The sequence below is a fragment of the Capra hircus genome, chromosome 10, assembly GCF_001704415.2.
Source record: "Capra hircus breed San Clemente chromosome 10, ASM170441v1, whole genome shotgun sequence".
Classification (NCBI taxonomy): domain Eukaryota; kingdom Metazoa; phylum Chordata; class Mammalia; order Artiodactyla; family Bovidae; genus Capra; species Capra hircus.
The window spans coordinates 89,633,131-89,651,825 of NC_030817.1; the positions used below are offsets into that span (position 1 = coordinate 89,633,131).

At 40.5% G+C, this 18,695-nt stretch overlaps 1 protein-coding gene and 1 non-coding gene across 3 annotated transcripts in view; both read right to left on the minus strand.

Moving 5' to 3' along the window:
- TXNDC16 (thioredoxin domain containing 16) overlaps positions 1 to 18,695 on the minus strand; it is a 99,940-nt gene that overhangs the window by 74,902 nt on the left and 6,343 nt on the right. For both annotated transcript variants that reach the window (XM_005685096.3, XM_013966740.2), the window contains exons 3-6: positions 17,551 to 17,848; positions 16,291 to 16,373; positions 9,634 to 9,707; positions 8,755 to 8,829 (exon numbers count right to left, since the gene is read on the minus strand). In XM_005685096.3, the coding sequence (XP_005685153.2) occupies positions 8,755 to 8,829; positions 9,634 to 9,707; positions 16,291 to 16,373; positions 17,551 to 17,710 (392 nt within the window). In that variant the 5' untranslated portion in view covers positions 17,711 to 17,848. The remainder of the gene's footprint in view (positions 1 to 8,754; positions 8,830 to 9,633; positions 9,708 to 16,290; positions 16,374 to 17,550; positions 17,849 to 18,695) is intronic.
- On the minus strand, positions 6,877 to 6,948 carry TRNAW-CCA. Its single transcript has one exon. It is a non-coding gene; the product is annotated as a tRNA-Trp (tRNA).

Genomic DNA, 18,695 nt, shown 5'->3' on the forward strand with positions numbered 1-18,695 from the left:
GCTCATACCATTCACCAAGTTAAATTCCAAACAAAGCAAAGATTTAAACGTAAAAATGAACCACTAAGACATTAAGAGGAGAAATACACCCATATAAATAGAATCTGATCTTTGACAAAGGAGTAAAAGCAATTTAGTGGAGAAAGGCTAGACTTTTCAAAAATGGGTGCTAAAGCAACTGGACATCCACATGCCAGTAAGTGCACCTAGACACTGACTATACACCTTTCACAAAAAATAACAAGAGACCTAAATGTAAGACACAGAAGAAAATCTTGGTGACCTTGGATTTGGCAATGAATTTTTAGATACAACCTAAAGCATGATCCATGAAAAAAAAATTGTAGTGTTGGATTTCACTATTATTAAAAATTTCTGCTCTACAAAAGACACGATTAAGAGAATGAAGAACAAGCCGCAGACTGGGAGAAAACATTTGCAAAACATATATATCTGATAAAGGGCTTGTATCCAAAACATATAAAAGAACTCTTAAACTCAACAATGAGAAAAAAAAAAAGCATTTACAATATGAGCAAAAGATCTGAGCAGATACCCCACCAAAGAAAATATACAGATGTCAAATAAGCATATTTAAAGATACTCAATATCATATGTCCTTAGGAAACTGCAAATTAAAAGGAAATACCATTACACACCCAATAGAAAATCTACAGTTAAAAAGTGAAAGAAGAAAATTAGCAATACCAAATGTTGGTGGGGATGTGTAGCAACAGAAACTCATTCAACGTAGGTGGTAATGCAAAATGATACAGTTTGGAGACGGTTTGGCAGGTTTTTACAAACCGAATCAGTCTTAAAATATGATTGAGAAATCACACCCCAAAGATTTAACCCAAATGAGTTGAAAAACCACATCAACAGAGAAAACCTACACATGAGCTTTATAGCAACTTTAATGATAACTGCCAAAACTTGGAAGCAAGCAAGATGTCCTTCAACAGGTGAAGAGATAAACAGTGATATATCCATACAATGGAATATTACTCAGCAATAAAAAAAGAAATGAGCTACCAAGCCATGAAAAGACATGCAGGAATCTTAAAACATACTGCTAATTATATGCAGCAGCCAATTTGAAAAGGGTACATGCTGTATGATTCTGAAACCGAGCCCCCTCTAAAATCAAGTCCCACTGACAACTTTATGATTAACTTCTATATCCAAAACTGTATTCCTTTCTTGTCCCCTCTGACCTCAACCCTGTGCTAACTGAACAGTAATCAACAGAGTCAGATGACTAAAGTTGCTGCTGTCTATAACATTGTTAACATACTAAAATTGCTGTCATGGATAACTTATCATTAAGGTACAGACTCAGGTTTTTTCTCCAGGGCAGGATGAGCTATCAGACCTCCCTGACTCCCCGCCCTTCCGGGGTCATGGTCCACCCAACCAGATGTTAGTAAACTGTAGGTATCCTGACTTCTGAAACTACAACTAAGAAATGTCACAGAAATGTCACTAGACAATGAATAACCCCAGCTTCTCTGTTCTTCTCCCCCAGCTCCTAACTCAGAGACCAAATTGGAGTGGACCTGAGGTTTGTCTCTCACTCACTTGCTCAGCAGCCTGCAATAAATCCTTACTTTGCTGCAGTCACTGTCAGAGCTTGGCTTTCTGTGAAAATCTGACACATGAGCCCTTTTTCTGGGTTACAGTTCTATTTACACGACCCTCAAAAAGGCAAAACTATACAGTAAAAAGATCAGAGGTTGGGGGGTGGCAGAGAAAGATAACTAAGAGGAGTGCAGGGGATTTTTAGGGCTGTGAAACTTATCCTTTGATAAATAACGATGGATACATGTCATTATACATTTGTATACACACAACTACACAAAAAAGAGTGAATCCTAATAAAAAGTATGCACTTTGGTTAATAATAATGTGTCAATATCAATTCATCAACTGTAACAAAGGTACCACACCAATGTAATATGGTAACAGAGGACACTGAGTACAGAGAAGAAATGAAGAATTCTCTGTATTGTCTGTTCAATTTTCTGTAATCCCAAAACTGCTCTAAAAACTAATCTGCTAAGTTTTTAAGTGAATTGCTTTGTAACAAAAGCAAACGGGAGACCTTGGTACAACTTAAAATCCAGAAGTCAAAAGAAAAAAGATAAATTTGACCTGATAATATATTTTTTTTAATAGGGAAATTCAAAAGATAAATGACAAACAGGAAAATGTACAGTTTCTATCTCCTTTATATACAGAAAGTACTTTGAAATTAATAAGAATAAAAGTTCAAAATGTGATAGAAAAATGGGCAAAAAGTTCAGCAACAAGTTCAGTTTCATTTCTATGAATGGTATGCAACTGAAAAGAGTACAAGATAGGAACTGCTTGCCAGGAACTGGATATTTCAAACTGATGCTCTTAGCACAAAGAAGTAGAATGATGGCTTAAGAGGCATTCTCTTTCCTCGTGGAGGAAAAAAAAAGTACAGCTCTGATATGGCATTCTATTTATTCAGCACCATTCTTCAAGGTTCTAAATATCATTACTGAAAATTTTTGTAAAGTACTGTATTCCACAAGTCATTTTTCTTATACTTTAAACAAAAATGAGGACATTGCCTCTTTGGCATTCTACTTTCCTGATATTTCTTTTTTTCTGCCCAGTTTCTTCTTCCTCTATATGTTTGTACTGTCCTAGAATGCTCCCTAGATGACCTACATGTTGACAACACTCCTCAGGAATGCAAATTCCTACAACTGCCTACTTGAGACTCAGATAAGATGAGCATCTGACTTATTAAACTAGACTCATTTTTTCCTGTAACCTTGCCCTTCTTCCTTTGCCTATCTCAGATGGTGATCAGATCAAATTTGGGGTAGAGTGAGGAGGGAAGGAAGGAAAAGAAGAGATCAGGGATTATTCAAATTAATCGCTACCAAATTCAGTTAATTTCTCCTCTCAGAGGGCTTTTCTGAGAAGGCAATGGCAACCGACTCTAGTCCTCTTGCCTGGAAAATCCCATGGACGGAGGAGCCTGGTAGGCTACAGTCCATGGGGTCACAAAGAGTCAGACACGACTGAGCAACTTCACCTTCACTTTTCACTTTCCTGCACTGGAGAAGGAAATGGCACCCCACTCCAGTGTTCTTGTCTGGAGAATCCCAGGCACGGGGGAGCCTGGTGGGCTGCCGTCTATGGGGTCGCACAGAGTCAGACACGACTGAAGCGACTTAGCAGCAGCAGCAGCAGCAGCAGCAGCAGAGGGTTTTCCTGGTGGCCTGGTGGTTAAGAATTTGCCTCGCAATGCAGGGGACGCGGATTTGATCCCTGACTGGGGAACTAAGAGTCCCATAGGCTGCGGGGCAACTAAGCTCATGGCCTCAATTACTGAGCCCGCACACTCTGGAGACTCTGTTCCACAACTAGAAAGTCTATGCACCCCAACAAAAGATCCCACAGGACACAACAAAGACCCCTTGGCCGCAACTAAAACCCAACACAACCAAACAAATAAGTATTTCTTAAAAATTTCACCTCCTCACCATTAAAAAGAAACCTCCTCTTTGCTATCTTTATTTCCCTAGATTCTACAATGGCCACACAATGGTGTCTACATGTATGTGGATCCCATGGACTTGTCTCTCACCCACCAGAAAGAGCTCTTAAGTGCTAATCTGATCACATCTCTTACTGCCTACAACCTTCTGCTGAACAATCGGTCAATTAGGACAAAGAGTAAAAGTCACAACCAAGCCTTTATTTACTCACTGGGACAGTTCAGTTCAGTTCAGTCGCTCAGTCGTGTCCGACTCTCTGCGACCCCATGAATCGCAGCACGCCAGGCCTCCTCATCCATCACCAACTCCCAGAGTTCACTCAGACTCACGTCCATTGAGTCCGTGATGCCATCCAGCCATCTCATTCTCTGTCATCCCCTTCTCCTCCTGCCCCCAATCCCTCCCATCATGAGAGTCTTTTCCAATGAGTCAACTCTTCGCATGAGGTGGCCAAAGTACTGGACTTTCAGCTTTAGCATCATTCCTTCCAAAGAAATCCCAGGGCTGATCTCCTTCAGAATGCACTGGTTGGATCTACTTGTAGTCCATGGGACTCTCAAGAGTTTTCTCCAACACCACAGTTCAAACGCATCAATTCTTCGGCGCTCAGCCTTCTTCACAGTCCAACTCTCACATCCATACATGACCACTGGAAAAACCATAGCCTTGACTAGACGGACCTTAGTCAGCAAAGTAATGTCTCTGCTTTTGAATATGCTATCTAGGTTGGTCGTAACTTTTCTTCCAAGGAGTAAGCATCTTTTAATTTCATGGCTGCATTCACCATCTGCAGTGATTTTGGAGCCCAGAGAAGACTCTACACATGGACATCACCAGATGGTCAACACCAAAATCAGATAGATTATATTCTTTGCAGCCAAAGATGGAGAAGCTCTATATAGTCAGCAAAAACAAGACCAGGAGCTGACTGTGGCTCAGATCACGAACTCCTTATTGTGAAATTCAGACTTAATTTGAAGAAAGTAGGGAAAACTGCTAGATCATTATGTATGACCTAAATCAAATCCCTGATGATTATACAGTGGAAGTGAGAAATAGATTTAAGGGCCTATGTCTGATAGAGTTCCTGATGAACTATGGAATGAGGTTTGTGACACTGTACAGGAGACAGTGATCAAGACCATCCCCATGGAAAAGAAATGCAAAAAAGCAAAATGGCTGTCTGGGGAGGCCTTACAAATAGCTGTGAAAAGAAGAGAAGTGAAAAGCAAAGGAGAAAAGGAAAGATATAAGCATCTGAATGCAGAGTTCCAAAGAATAGCAAGAAGAGGTAAGAAAGCCTTCTTCAGCAATTAGTGCAAAGAAATAGAGGAAAAGAACAGAGTGGGAAACACTAGAGATCTCTTCAAGAAAATTAGAGATACCAAGGGAACATTTCATGCAAAGATGGGCTCAATAAATGACAGAAATGGTATGGACCTAACAGAAGCAGAAGATATTAAGAAGAGGTGGCAAGAATACACGGAAGAACTGTACAAAAAAGATCTTCATGACCCGGATAATCACGATGGTGTGATCACTCATCTAGAGCCAGACATCCTGGAATGTGAAGTCAAGTGGGCCTTAGAAAGCATCACTACGAACAAAGCTAATGGAGGTGATGGAATTCCAGTTGAGCTATTTCAAATCCTAAAAGATGATGCTGTGAAAAGTGCTGCACTCAGTATGCCAGCAAATCTGGAAAACTCAGCAGTGGCCACAGGACTGGAAAAGGTCAGTTTTCATTCCAATCTCAAAGAAAGGAAATGCCAAAGAATGCTCAAACTACTGAACAACTGCACTCATCTCACACGCTAGTGAAGTAATGCTCAAAATTCTCCAAGCCAGGCTTCAACAATATGTGAACTGTGAACTTCCTGATGTTCAAGCTGGTTTTAGAAAAGGCAGAGGAACCAGAGATCAAATTGCCAACATCCGCTGGATCATGGAAAAAGCAAGAGAGTTCCAGAAAAACATCTATTTCTGCTTTATTGACTATGCCAAAGTCTTTGACTGTGTGGATCACAAGAAACTGTGGAAAATTCTGAAAGAGATGGGAATACCAGACCACCTGACCTGCCTTTTGAGAAATCTGTATGCAGGTCAGGAAGCAACAGTTAGAACTGGACATGGAACAACAGACTGGTTCCAAATAGGAAAAGGAGTAGTCAAGGCTGTATATTGTCACCCTGCTTATTTAACTTATATGCAGAGTACATCATTAGAAATGCTGGACTGGAAGAAACACAAACTGGAATCAAGATTGCTGGGAGTAATATAAATCACCTCAGATATGCAGATGACACCACCCTTATGGCAGAAAGTGAAGAGGAACTAAAAAGCCTCTTGATGAAAGTGAAAGAGGAGAGTGAAAAAGTTGGCTTAAAGCTCAACATTCAGAAAACGAAGATCATGGCATCTGGTACCATCACTGGGACAGTGCTAGAGGCAAAAGGGGAGGAGAGACACTAACTCCACAAGCTCCATTCCCTTCCCAAACCACAGAACAGCTCCAGGCCAAAGCCACTGGGCACAGGAGTCATCTCATTCAAGGAGCCCCAAAGAGCTGGCTCCTATCTCTGATGTGAGTGGGCACCTTTCCTCTATGAGGCCTGATAGACAAAGCCTGAAGCTGCCTGTGTGGTTGGGCCTGGAAGATCCCACAAGGACTGTGGCCCAGAGTTGGCCTCCTCACCCTTCACTGGCTACCCCAAATCCTCAATTCCTTCTCATGGTAAACAAAGGTCCCCTCTGCTGACCCCATGCCAACTTCTCTGCTCTCACCTCCTGCTTTACACACATTTGAAACACAGTAAAAACTACCCTCTCCAAACTATCTTGACCTCCCTGCCTGGGCTCATAGTTCCCTCTGCTTCTTTCACCTTTCATTTCTTCACTGAGCAAACCCCTGTTTATCCTTTAAGACCCACCCCAAATGTTTCCTTTCAGGAAGGCTTCTTACCAAATATCCACCCTCATTCTAGACCCAAGGAAATATTCTCTATCCTGTTGACGTTTAAGCCCTTATGAAGCTCTGTTTCACTTACTATATAATATTTTCTGTTTATATATGTCTTTGCAACAAAATGCTAAATTCTTAGAGGACAGAACTGTATCTTATTCTGTTTTGCATCTCCAATGCCTTAACAAGTATCTGGTACATAGCAGGACCCTGGGAATACTCTATTTGTGGTACTGAAAGTGAAAGTGAAGTCGCTCAGTCGTGTCCAACTCTTTGGGACCCCGTGGACTGTAGCCTACCAGGCTCCTCTGTCCATGGGATTCTCCAGGCAAAAGTACTGGAGTGGGTTACCATTTCCTTCTCCAGGGGATCTTCCCGACCCAGGGATCGAACCTGGGTCTCCAGCATTGGAGGCAGACGCTTTAACCTCTGAGCCACCAGGGAAGCCATTTGTGGTATTAGTGTCCTATAAATCAGCTTTTGTACAGCAAAGGAACAGGACACCACAGCAGGATTGAATGACATAAGCCCCACAGGCTACCCAGTTCAGGTAACAGGGTCTCCAGCTCAGGCAGCCTCTCCACCTCTACTCCCCAATAGTTTCAAAACCACCTTTGTCATGGAGCTAGCGTGAACCTGCTGCTCCAAAATTTGCTGTCAAACTTGCCAAAGACAAGCTTAGTATCCCCTCCCCCATCCCCTGAAGAACCTTTCTCTGATTCTTCACCCTTATTTCTGGGTCAAAGATAGTCATTGGGTGTCCACTGTAAAAAGAGCATAAACGAGTAACCTTCTTGAGAACTAATACATCTATGACTTGAATTTTTTGCTAAGCTTTTTATCACCCCCACTATCAAGATAGCCATCCCTTCTTTATCCTGCGACAGCCCAGGAGCTCTCTGGAATTCCTTCTTCAAAAGACCATCTCTTATCACTTACAACTAGCTGTTCAGGCCACAGGCCTCAGGGTTCACAGTTAGCAGAGATTTCTAAAGACTATTCACTAATATTAGTACTGGAACATGTGATAACCGTACCTTTTCACCTTTGAAGTTGAGAATGTCCTGTAACTTAACTTTCACCCAGAGCTTCCCTCATGTGTCAGCGGGTAAAGAATCTGCTTGCAGTGCAGGAGACACAGGAGATGTGAATTTGATTCCTGGGTTGGGAAGATCCCCTGGAGAAGGCAATGGCAACCCACTCCAGTATTCTTGCCTGGAAAATCCCATGGACAGCAGAGTTTGGTGGGCTACAGTCCATAGGGTCACAAAAAGTCAGATATGACTGAGTGACTAACATGAAATTTCACCCAAAGTCTCATTTTTGTGAGAATCAGGTAGAAGAGAAGGAAGATGGGAGCCGCGCAGAAAATAAGATACTCAATGTCAGAAAAGGTCTCAGTGGCAAAAGAACCACAGTAAACGTTAAATTGAAAAAGTCCATGCAAAGTCATGTCCTGAAAAGTCGTAGCTGTTAGCTCTGTCACCAAAGATATTACTGCTTCATTTGAGGAGGAATGGACTCCAGGTGAGTCTGAATCCCAGGCCTAATGATTCCATGCTAGGAGAGTTAAATTAGATTCACTCACTCAATAAACATTCAATATGTGCTGAGGATATGTGAAATGTTTCTGTACTTGCTGAGCAGGCACAGAGCTACAGACTCCAGAAAAAAATCAGGCAGGGGTGAAAAGGAGGCTAGACATTTCAAAAACCCTAGTAGGAATAGCAAAGATGAGCTTCTGACCTGGTAAAATCCTCACTCCACAGACAGAATCAAAGGCAAGAGCAATAGTATGACCCAGGTGGCCAGGTTGTACCATTTCCTACTTTTATGCAGAATATTTCCATGTTTCTGTATGCTTTGCCATTCAAGAAATTATAAATACCCTACAGGGGAAAACAGGCTTCCCTTGTGGCTCAGCTGGTAAAGAATCTGCCTGCAATGTGGGAGTCCTGGGCTTGATCCCCGGTTGGGAAGATCCCCTGGAGAAGGGAAAGGCTACCGACTCCAGTATCCTTGCCTGGAGAATTCCATGGACTATTTAGTCCATGGGGTCGCAAAGAGTCAGACAAGACTGAGCAATTTTCACTTCACTACGTGGGAAAACAGACAAGCAATATGTATAAAACTGATGCTTACAAATATAATGTTAAGGCCCTAAAGTATTACAATGGATTGCAATTGTCTAAAATGAAATCAATAGATAAATAACAAATGAGTAAGTGAACAAGTGCCCCCTGAACTTACAAGAGAACATGAGCAACGATAGCATCCACGTCAAACAAGGTATCCGTTGGGAATTCTCTCAGTGGTATGTTGCCCCTGTAAAGCATCACAGAAAGATTTCCTTAGCATGCAATTCACTTGTGGCTCTAACACACGGACTGGAAGTTCTTTGATGTTAAAACCTGTGTCTTACTCACTATCCAATGCACTTGCCAGAGCACTGGTCATAACATACACTCAAATACTTACTATACACACCTCATAGACAGGCTCACTTTGAAAAGCTTTGGCTCTGTGGTTGGCAAAAAGACTGGGAAAAAACCTGAGTCCCAACAAGGCTTCCTCCCAGCCTCCCTGTCTCACAGCATACACAGATGCCCCCAAATGGGCTGGGAAGGAGACAAGCAGAAGAGACAAAGAAGGGTCCTTAGCAGCAAGTCCTGGAGGAGAAAGGACCTGTCCCTACTTCCTAGGCCAAATCCCAAGAGTTTGCTGACTCAGATTAGCAGACCCCAGTATGGAGAAATCTATAACCTGGAAATCTGTAGACCCCTCAAAAATAAAGTAGTAAGGCATTTATTTCACACCTAACCTGACATAGCTACATAGAACATTACATATCCTAAGTGCTTGCTTACCAGGCATTTGCAGTCAAAGCTTACATAAGATTCTCATATAATATCCAAAACAACCCTGACAGTTAAGTATCATTCTCCTCCATCTATAGATTAGGAAGCCAACGTGGAGGTAACAAATTTATTACTTAGACTTTTTTGCTAAGCTTCATATGATCCCCACTACACAGAGCTTCCTTCTGGCTTTGTGACATTTTGTATACTTGAATATTTTAGAGGTATAGCTTTATATTTATCCATCCCAGTGAAAAAAAAACTAGTTTACCTGAATAAATATGCTTTCATCAAGTCCTTTTCACTTCCACAGTATTTCGATGTTTCTTCTGTGACACAATTAACCTTTAAAAGATTATATTTAACGCTTAAGAGTGTAGAGCAAATGGCAGAGTTTCTTGGTTAGGGAAACACAAAGGCAAGTTCAATAGTGCAGTGTATCTCCAGATCACAGTTCTTATTTTACTTTTTTTTTCTGGTTTATATGCTGTAACTGCTCACTTATTCAACTGCTTGAGGGAACCCAGAGAAAGAAACCCAGAGAAAAGTTTCTATACCAAAGAGTTATATTTAATCATACACAATTCAATTCAATCTTATGAAGGAAGTAGGAGGCAATGACTTAGAAAAGGAAGGAAACAATAAAGGCAAGACAAAAAAATCATGGGCAAAAGCCAGGAAACAGAGAAGTGAATGGTAAGTTGGAACCACAGAAGCATCTCAGTAGCTAGAACACAGGTATGACAGATACTGCTGGCTCCCCACCACAAATCCATCTCACTCTTTTTGCTTCACTAACAGAATGTCACTAATAGCAAGTGCCCCCATTAAAAGACTTTTCCAGACTCCCCCAAAAGCTAAGGATAGCTATATAATGTTAGGAGAAGTCACAGGTTTGGCATTCCCAGGAGGGTCTTCGGAGAAGGCAATGGTACCCCACTCCAGTACTCTTGCCTGGAAAATCCATGGACGGAGGAGCCTGGTAGGCTGCAGTCCATGGGGTCGCTAAGAGTCAGACACGACTGAGCGACTTCACTTTCACTTTTCTCTTTCATGCATTGGAGAAGGAAATGGCAACCCACCCCAGTATTCTTGCCTGGAGAATCCCAGGGACGGTGGAGCCTGGTGGGCTGCCGTCTATGGGGCTGCACAGAGTCAGACATGACTGAAGCAACTTAGCAGCTTAGCAGAAGGGTCTTAAAGGAGGTTGACTGATACTCATGCTCTTCCCACTCCTTGCTGACAAAGAAAAAAACCTAACAAGACAGGTAGGCACCAGCGGTCATCACGGGCCATAAAGGAGCCTTAAAGGAGAAATCCTTGCTAAGGATGGTGCAACAGAAAGAACGAGTCTGAGTCCCTGATGATTTTAGAGCAGCCGCAACACTCTTGATAGTTTACAATGAAGACTCTATGTGAAAAGCAAGAGGACGATCCTGGCAGCAACATGCAGATGAAATGGAAGGCATGAGAGCACAAAGGCAAGGAAGCGAGTTGACAGAATATCACATCGGTACAGGTCAAAGCTTCCCTCGTAGCTCAGTCGGTAAAGAATCTGCCTGCAATGCGGGAGACCTGGGTTCCATTCCTGGGTCAGGAAGATCCTCTGGAGAAGGAAATGGCAACCCATCCAGTATTCTTGCCTGGAGAATTCCACAGAGGAGCCTGGCAGGCTACAGCCCATGGGGTTGCAAGAGTCAGATACGACTTAGCGACTAAACCACCACCACCACCACAGGTCAAGAAGGGCTTCCCTGGTGACTCAGAGCGTAAAGAATTCACCTGCAATGTGGGAGACTAGGTTGGATCCCTGGGTCAGGAAGATCCCCTAGAGGAGGCATGGCAACCCACTCCAGTATTCATGTCTGGAGAATCCCATGGACAGAGGAGCCTGGTGGGCTACAGTCCATAGGGTTGCAAGGAGTGGGACACCACTGGGTGACTAACACTTTCACTTTCACAGGTCAAGGATGATGGGGTCCTGAAGTAAAGCAGAAAAGGACAGAAGAGATTCAAGAGACTTTTCACAAATACAGAAAGTAAAACTAAGAAGACTGAGCATATAATATGCACCATGGGACACAGAGGGGAAGGAAAGAGAGAGAATGAAGAGGCTGTCAGACAAGGCAAGCGGGTTGCCTGCAACATAACTTACCAAAACTAAGGTTGGAGGAACAGTTAGTATTTTGTTTTGGATTCTGTTAAACTTGCTTTTTCTTTTTTACTGGGTTCTTTGGTTGTTTTTGGTTTCAGGTTAACTTTAATGGAGTTTGAGGAAGCACAGTGACAAGTGGAAAAGCTACATTTGTTTTATTTTTCAAACAGCTACTAAAAGAGAACTGATACCCAGAAAAGATATGAGGAATAGAGAACCAGAATTAAAAGTCAGAGTATAGTCATATCTAAAAGCCAAGAACTTTATTGTAATTAAAAACAAATTTTTTAAACTCAGAGCATAGGGGATGGTTGATGTTATGATAACAGATTCGTGCCTTCATTCACTCAAAACACATTTGAACACCTATCATATGTTAGTCACTATTCTCTTCATTGGGAGCACAGTTATGTTCCAAATTAAAATCTTTCTCTTTAGAACTCATATTCTAAAAGCAGAGACAGACCATTTAAAAACTAAATAATATGTAATGTTAAGTACTATGAAGGAAAAAAAAAACTTACTATGGGGATAGTGTATGACCTAAAGAAGGCTTACCTTCATCAAAGAAGGATTCTCTGAGGATGTAACATGTGAACAAAGAAGTGAAGTAATGGAGTGATGGATGCAAATATAAAAATATGTGGAAGAGATGAGGGGGAAATACCTGCAAAGGCCTTATGGAAATACACATCTAGCAGGTTCAAGTAACAAAAAGACAACTAGCAAGTGTCAGGAATAAACTGAGGAAGGAGGAGGAACAGAAAGTGAGATAAAAGGAAGTCAGTATCCAAAGAGGAGTTTCGATTTTAACACAACTGTAATGGGAAAACTTTCTGAGATCTGATACTTTTGCTTACATGTGGAGAAGGGTTTGGTGAGACAAAAGTGAAAGGAGAAAGGCCAAATAGGCAGCTGTTGTGGTTTCCCAGAGGAGAAGTGAGCATGTTTGGACAAGATACTGGAAATGAAGATACCGGAAGTGGTCAAGTTTGCATGGTTTTGATAGTAGAACCTGAGTGAAAATGAAGGTCGCTCGGTCGTGTCCGACTCTTTGCAACCCTATGACTGTACAGTCCATGGAATTCTCCCGGTCAGAATACTGGAGTGGGCAGCCTTTCCCTTCTCCAGGGGATCTTCCCAACCCAGGGATTGAACCCAGGTCTCTCGTATTGCAGGCAGATTCTTTACCAGCTGAGCCACAAGGGAAGCCTAAGAATATGGGAGTGGATATCCTATCCCTTGTCCAGCGGATCTTCCTGAACCAGGAATTGAACCGGGGTCTCCTTCATTGGAGGCAGATTCTTTACCAGTTGAGCTTCCAGGGAAGTAGAACCTGAAGAACTTATTAATGGATTGGTTATGATAGAAAAAAGATGACCTAAAGGTTTTTTGCTTTTAAATCTACATTGATAAAGTAATATAGTCACACCAGCTTTCTTTTGGTTATTATTTGCATGATATAGTTTTTGTCCTTTATTTACTTTGAGAGTTTCTAAAGCCTTGAAGATACATTTCTAAATATCTTACAATTGGGTTTGGTTATTGTTCCCAGCCTGACAATCGTTTTCTTAACTGGAACATTTATCCATTTGTAATTTAGTGTTTTCTTCATCTACATCTGCCTAAAGAAATCTTAACTTTTGAAGACAATCTCAAAATGCTACTTTTTGTGACGTCTTTCCCAATACCATAATATGACGTCCACTTTGATAATCATGTAAGACTTCTTTCTTTTAAACCTCTACAGCATTTTATTTGTACCTCTTATAGTGACCAAGTTCTGCCAGTTATTAAAATGGTCTGCAGGAATTCTCTGGCAGTACAGTGGTTAGGACTCCAAGCTTTCACTGCCAAGGGCCCAGATTCAATCCTTGGTCAGGGAGCTATGATTCCCAAAGGTGTGCAGTGTAACCAGGGGAAAAAAAAAAAAAAAAGTCTGTGAATGTGTTTTGGATATCTACTCTCCAAAGAAAAAGATCTCAGTCATTTTCCTATCTTGAGAAATGGAATATTTCCTGCCGTATCAGTAAACAAAGGATGTCACGGTCATCAGTGATGGCAGCCACCACTGAAGGTGGGCCCTGAGAAAACTCAGGATGTGAAAATATAGGCTACTGGCACCAGATAGCTGAGGTACATATCAAAGGAATGATTTCAGTGAGCTCAGACTCTTGCATATTCCCATACACAGAAAAGCGCTAAATTCCTTAACTTGAGATATCTGATTTTCCTTTAATTAACAGCAATCAATTTTGACATTCAAATGACCTGCCCTTTTTGACAAAACTCCTACAAAATCTGGTTGTCCCTGTTAACTCCTCAGAGCTCTTCTCTCAGGGTTACTTGAGATGCTGGCTCCTGGGTTTTAAGTCCTAAAAAGTCCCTCCTAAGAAAACATAACTCTCAACTTTTAGGTTGTGAATATTTTTTAAGTCTACAATCCAATAAGAGACTAAATAATAGTGAGCTCATTTCACTCTCATAAACAATACTGAGTATCTACTATGTACCAGGGACTGAGCTAGGTACTCAAGGTCTAGGTCTATCTCTTTCACCACAGTTTCCTTTCCACACAGCTTAAAGTCCTCAACTATAAAAGCTTTATGAACTGTTAGTTCATAAAGGTGATCTTTAGGCATGAACCTTCATATTCTACTCCAGTTAGCAGACACATAGTTAAATTAGTTTACTGACTGCTAGATAAACAGTATGATTATCCCTTTGGAGTGTCATACCCAGTATTTTGTTTCTAAATCTCAATTTTTGTTCAAAGCTTGAGCGCCATTACCATTCTAGAGAATAAACTGGTTCACAGTTAATCGAGACCCTGAGACCTCTATACAAAGAAAACTGACATTTAAAAAAAAAAAAAGATTTTTTTTTAAGGTATGCTTTGTCGCTTAGTTGTGTCCAATTCTTTGTGATCTTTGGACTATAGCCCATCGGGCTCCTCTGTCCACAGGATTTTTCAGGCAAGAATACTGCAGTGGGTTGCCATTTCCTTCTCCAAGGAATATAACTATGATATAATAAGAAATATATATTTGGTCTCTACCCCTCGTTCCTGACACAGAGCTCCTGGTGGTGGTTATGGTGGTTCAGTTGCTAAGTCATGTCTGACGCTTGCAACCCCAGAGACTGTATCCCACCAGGCTCCTCTGTTCATGGGATTTCCAGGCAAAAATACTGGTGTGGACTGCTGTTTCCTCCTACAGGGGATGTTCTTGACCCAGGGATCAAACCCAGGTATCCTGCACTGCAGCGGTCTCCCGCATTGCAGCGGTCTCCCACATTGTAGGCATATTCTTTACTGACTGAGCCTCTAGGGAAGCACCTAAAACCCTGTAATTTCCTGAATGATGGAGTGGTAGGAGTATCTTTTGTTCTAATATTTGGTCCTTTAACCCCAAATATCAGAGTTTCTAAAACCCCTGGAATCTCTGGTAGTGATAAGAGTGTCTGTCTGTATGCAAATGAAATGACTGGCAGTTGGGGCCCCTAGATAGCTTCAGGAAGGGTGCTGGTTGCCAGCAAAAGGCAAGGTTAGAGAGTGGTAACTTTCAGCCCCGCTTCCCAGCTCCTGGACTTGAGACTCTTCCAGATCTTGCCCATGTATTTCTTCCTGGCCGTTCCTGAGATTTCCTTTATAAGAAGCCAGTAACAGTTAAGGAAAGTCTTTCCCTGAGTTCTGTAAGTCTCTGTAGCCAATTATGGACCCTGAGGATGGGGTTGTGAGAACCCCCATCTCTGGCCAAGTTCTACAGAAGTCGTAGGAAAGCTGGGGATCGTTCACTCCCTGTGACTGGCATCTGAAGTGAGAGCAATCTCACAGGACTGTACCCTTCCCCTGAGGGGTCTGTGCTAACGCTGGGTTGTTGGTGTCAGACCTGCTTGGTGTGGAAAACAGACACATTTGGTGTCAGAAGTGTTCTGTGGTGAGAGTGAAGAGTTTCCCTTTAAAAGTCACAGTCAGTTAACTTTTCTGTTTCCTGCCCTGGGAACTCAAGCTGCAGGGATCAAGAGAGACAGTAGCCATCTCTCAAAGGAGGAAGGTTAATGAACTAGTAAAGAAAGAACGCACACAGAAAGTCAGGGAGACACTGATCTGAAGGAATTTAATGATCATTGGGTAATTAATCATTCCACTTTCTGAGGTACAAATCCTAAGTTTAAACTAAATGAAAGGCTCATGAAGCCGTTTAAACCATGAAGCATCTGGAAATTTTCCATAATACCCCACAGCAAGTTTGAACACTTTTTGAGAAATTAAATACGTGATTTCAAATTAGGTTGTCTTAACATTTTTCTAAAAATAAATATGACAACCACAACAGAAGCAATTATAAAGATAGAATATGAAAGAACAAACAAAAACACACACTTCAATTACTTCAATTTTGATACCTCAGTTTGTGCTAATACAAATGTTTTAATAGTTATGAATATCTATTATGATATATTTCTTAGGCAAAATAAAAAGAGCCTATATATAAGACTGAAAAAATGACACTATAGCTCCAATAGAATGCTTTACAAAATAAAGCTCTAAGAATTTTAAATAGCTTTTCCCGCTGTAATTTGTACTAATTTGTACAATAATTTGGAACCATCTATACTTCTGCTTATTCTTATGAAAAAAAAGATAGAAAAAATATTTTTCCAGTTTGAAAAAAATGTGAAACAACATATTATTTTTAGATACTCACTCTTAGGTCACACAGCTGTAAAATGTTTGTCACTAATAATTTATTAACATAAATATGTTTTTACCTTTGCTACTGAAATTCCATAGTCCTGGAGAGGTTTAGCAGCCTCATTCAGTTCTTCAAGAAACATAGAAGTTCTTGGAGACTCTAAAATAAGAAATGTTTTATGAATGTTTTATGACTTGCCCCTTAGGAAAAATGAATTTTTAAAATTAAAGCCAAAAGCTGCAAACTGCAAAAGAAATATATTAGTTTGCTCAATTATATGCAACAACAAATAAGTAGCTAAACAAACCCAATTACATAGTTTTGTACCCTATTTCCTATTGCCTCATTATTCTTATTTCTAATATTTTTATCATGAAATATTTTCATTTTGTGACCTTAAAAGCTTTCTAAACATAAACTGGACAAATAAATGTTTAATTTAAATGGAACAGATGTCATTATTTTTCCAAGTTTAATACTATACACAACACACACGTACAAAAACTTCAAAATTATTTTAACATACCATTTTCAAACCCTAAGTATAATAAAGTGTTAGTCACTCAGTCGTGCCTGACTCTTTGTGACCCTATGGACTGTAGCCCGCCAGGCTCCTCTGTCCATGGAATTCTCTAGGTAAGAATACTGGCGTGGGTTGCCAAGAGATCTTCCCAACCCAGGGTTTGAACCCAGGTCTCCTGCATTGGAGGCAAACTCTTTGCCTTCTAAGCCACCAGGGAAGCCCTATAAGGGAGCCAACAAATATGTGAATTCACTTACTAATTCCAAGAATAGTATTTTTTAAGGCACGAGAAATTTTAATAGAACCGTGACAATGATCAGTTATGTTCAATAGCTGTATTAATTAATTCAGTATAATTAACAGTATGGTTAAAGCAGAGTATTAAACTTAAGCATCAGTATTACTATATTTAAAGTTTTAAAACACTTTAAAAATATTTACATGCTAAAAATATCAAAATGTTTACTTTTAGAAATGACAATGAAATGATATTACTCATAGCTAATTCTCACCTAGTATTTGCTGGATTAGGGACATGAACTAAGTCACTTAATCGTCACAACAAATTTATAAAGCACACACAACTTCCTCATTATGGATGACAAAAAAGACACACAGAGAGATTAAGTGACTTGACCCAGGTCACACAACAGGTGAAGAAGCAAAGTCAGGATTCAAACCTAGGTAGGCATATCACACTAGCAGCTTTAAAGCACATTTTATTAATCCTGACAATAAGTTCTCTCTGAGCATAATGATTAACCACCAATAGAAACATCACAAAAATCATATTAAAATATAAAAAATACTTACCAGCTTGACAAAAATAAACTAAGGTGGCTTTTCCTGGTTGCAATGTACTGAAGAATGTCTGAGGACTCAGCTCTGGAGAGTCTACTGCTGATGTATAAAAAATGCACATCATGACAAAAGAGATGCCAGCTCTAAACACACTGAACCTGGAAGACGTCATCAGCTGCGGCTGTATACAGACAGGAGAATCTATTTTTTTCACTATTTTTTTCTGTTGCCCAGGACAATACCTGGTAAGCGTAGGTATTCGGCAAAGTTGTGCCCCAGGAATTTGTTAAATGAATGAATGAAGTAAAATCTGTAAAAAGAATAATATAAGAAATTCGTCTCAGGTTTGATTTTGCTAATACTTTACTATTTCCTCCTAGTACAAATATGAGAGGGGATGATATATAATGACATTGATTTGATAATACTATTAATTTTTGATACAAAAGATATCAAAGATGTCTGGAAAACACAATACTAAGTATATTATGTTTAATAGCTATTTACTGGTGTGTGTGTGTGCTCAGTTGTGTCTGACTCTTTGTGAACCTTTGAACTGTACAGCCCACTAGGCTCCTCTATCCATGGGATTTTTCAGGCAAGAATACTGGAGTGGGGTGCCATTTCCTCCTCCAGGGGATCTTCCCAACTTCAGGGATCAAATCTGAGTCTCCTGCATCTCCTGCATTGCAGGTGAATTTTTACCACTGAACCATCAGGGAAAACCCACTTACTGGTGTGTGTTAAGCTGTCATTTCTAAGGATTCTAAAATTAATTCTCAAACTTTACTCAATCCATTTTTTTTTAAACAGGGCATTTAATCATTCTCTACCTAGAATGGATTTACAATTAATACTCAAATAGCAATTAAAACCACTGACATGAAAATGAGATCCAAAATATATGTCTACATTCTTGTTACTTTAAATCCTCTAGAATAGGGCTCCACAATCTCTGGGATCTAATGCCTGATGATCTGAGGTGGAGCTGATATAATAATTATAGAAATAAAGTGCATAATAAATGTAATAAATTTGAATCATCTTGAAACCACCCTTCCTGCCCCCCACCCCCATACATGGAAAACTTGTTTTCCACGAAACTGGTCCCTGGCACCAAAAAGGTTGGGGTCACCTACCCTAGAGGATATCTACTG